At 36.0% G+C, this 2,935-nt stretch overlaps 1 protein-coding gene across 1 annotated transcript; it reads left to right on the top strand.

Moving 5' to 3' along the window:
- The first annotated feature begins 546 nt into the window (after positions 1-546).
- LOC125104403 (olfactory receptor 11G2-like) lies at positions 547-1,500 on the top strand. The gene has a single exon (XM_047737040.1). It carries the CDS (start codon positions 547-549, stop codon positions 1,498-1,500), a length of 954 nt encoding a protein of 317 aa, XP_047592996.1.
- The last annotated feature ends 1,435 nt before the right edge of the window (positions 1,501-2,935 follow it).

Genomic DNA, 2,935 nt, shown 5'->3' with positions numbered 1-2,935 from the left:
GATAGAGGTATTTTTTATTGTCACTTTAAAACACCATGAGTAACCTGGGGGAACTGAAAGTGAAAATGAGTGTTTGTTTATGTCCTATCATTGTACTACATTTAGATAGATTCTTAAAGTGTCTTGATTTAGTTTTTTTATTATTAAGTCATTTATTAATCTTAAAAAATCAAGTACTCATAGACTGTTGAAAGAACTTCAAATGAACAGAAATGTAGTATTGATAGTGCAGGTAAATAGGTAAAAGAGTAGAAAACAAGTAATCTATCAGAATCACAAAGTGTGAATTGCTAGCATCTAGTCTAGCATTCTTACGAAGGGAAAAATTTGTCTCCAATTCATGTTTTCCTTCTTTTCTATTATTGTGACTTTTTAAAATAATATATGCTCAGGGGCTAAGTCATGAAAGCCACAGTTTTGTTGTTTAAACAAAAGTCTGTTTACTACTTTTTCAAATAAAAGATAGAGAAATTTGGTGTTTTCAAGAAGAACTAGCATACCCCATTAGGTGCAATAACTAAGTCATCTCCCATGTCTTCCAGACCAATGAATGTGTCCAGCACAGAAACCACCAACTCCGTCAGCCACTTCATCCTCATGGGCTTTCCTTCAAGCCCAGAAATGCAGCTCCTCTACTTTGTGCTCTTCTCAGTAGTCTACACCCTGACTCTGATGGGGAATGCAGCCATTGTCTGTGCTGTGCAGTGGGACCGGCGTCTTCACATCCCCATGTACATCTTCTTGGGGAATTTCTCTCTCCTGGAAATGTGTTATGTCACCACGACCGTCCCTAATATGTTGGCCAATTTCCTGTCCACAAGCAAGTCTATCTCTTTTGTGAGCTGTTTCACACAGTTCTACTTCTTCTTCTCATTTGGGTGTGATGAGGGCTTCTTCCTTTGCATCATGGCCTTTGACAGGTACCTTGCCATCTGCCGTCCTCTATATTACCCACGCATCATGACTAAACAGCTGTACACTGGCCTTGCAATTTTTGGATGGTCAGGTGGGTTCATCCTCTTCCTAACCCCAGTTGTTCTAATTTCACAGTTGCCTTACTGTGGCCCAAATACCATCAACCATTTTGTGTGTGATCCTGTCCCACTGATGTTGCTGTCCTGTTCCGAAGACACCATCACTCAGTTCATTTACTCTACTTTCAATGTTATTTTCATGATTGGCACCTTTCTCTTTATTCTTTGCTCCTATGCTCTGGTGATTGTGGCTGTGCTACGGATGCCCTCAGCAGCAAGCAAACATAAGGCTTTCTCCACATGTGCCTCTCATTTGGCAGTTGTCACCCTGTTTTATGGTTCCATCATGGTGATGTATGTTAGTCCTGGATCACGACACCCAGTGAAAATTCAAAAATTCATCACCTTATTTTATTCTATAATAACACCCTTCTGCAATCCTCTAATATATAGCCTCAGGAACAAGGAGATGAAGACTGCTCTGAGGAGAATCTTTAAGACTAAACATGGTACTCATAAAATCTAAGCAACAGTTGAATTCCATCTCTTAAGTGCAACTTACCTTAATAAAACTGAGTAATATATTTGTCTACAAATTCATTGTTTTTTTAACTTTTAAATTCATTTTTATTAAGAAACTACTATAATAAAGACCCTTTTTAAATTTTTAAATTTTTTATAAACATATAATGTATTATTAGTCCCAGGGGTACAGGTCTGTGAATCACCAGGTTTACAAAATGAAGACCCATTACTATCTCAAATACCACTCACCACAAGATGAAGTAGTTTTATTTAAGAATAAATTTCAGCAATGGATTCAATTTTGTTTTGAAGTTAATATCAAGTACGTGAAATTTTAGTATCTAAGCCCCTTATTTGTAATTCAATCTCTAAAAAGAAGACAGAAGTCTATTTTATATTTCTAAATTGAAGCAACTGGCACACATGTAATAGAGATCATAGATCACTTTGGGCATTAATGCCATATGCCAGTAATTCTCCACTGAGAGATACTGACTGATAAAGAAGATTCACATTTGAAGGAAGTCTACCTTGTCAGAGTGCAACATGTGTCTTTAAGGAAACAGACTACTACTCACTTCGGCAGCACATATACTAAGGAAACAGACTAATAGCCTTAACTGGATAGTAATGATTTTTCAGAGTATACAAGACAAGGATTAGGAATTTAAAGTGTATTATCTACCTACAATATAGGTAAATAATAGCTAACCATAAGGTCTAGGACATTCTCAGGGCATAATTCACCTTGGGATAAATCCAGGTAAACAACAGCTTCTGGTACCATCTGTGGTTTTAATGTTAGCACTCTGTGACTTACTTAATAGCATAAGGATCCTTAAAACTATTTAGATAAGCTTCACACTTCTCAGAATGGCTCAAATCAAAAACAAAAGAAACAAGTTTTGGCAAGGATATGAGAAAAAGAAACACTCATGCACTATTGCTGGGAATACAAACTGGCACAGACACTGCTGAAAATAGTATGGAGGTTCTCAAAAAATTAAAGATAGAATTACCATGTGATCCAGTAATTCCAATACTAGGTATTTACCCAAAGAAAATGAAATCTTTAATTGGAAATGATATATGCACCCCTAGGTTCACTGCAACATTATTTACAAGAGCCCATATATGGAAGCAATCCAAGTGTCCATCCATAGGTGAATGGATAAAAGGATGTGATATACATATACACAATGGAATATAGCTCAGTTACCAAAATAAAATGAAATCTTGCTGTTTGCAACAACATGGATGGATCTAGAGAGTATAATGCTAACTAAAATAAGTCAGTGAGAGAAAGACAAATACCATATTATTTCACTCACAGGTGAAATTTAAGAAACAAAACAAATGAACAAAAAAAAAATAACAAGAACAACAAAAAGATTGTTAAATATAGAGAACTGGTCATTGCCAAAGGAGAGTAGGAG

This window comes from Lutra lutra, chromosome 7, assembly GCF_902655055.1.
Source record: "Lutra lutra chromosome 7, mLutLut1.2, whole genome shotgun sequence".
Lineage (NCBI taxonomy): Eukaryota > Metazoa > Chordata > Mammalia > Carnivora > Mustelidae > Lutra > Lutra lutra.
Note: the sequence above shows the minus strand (reverse complement) of the source record. Positions and strands in the feature narration are given on the sequence as shown.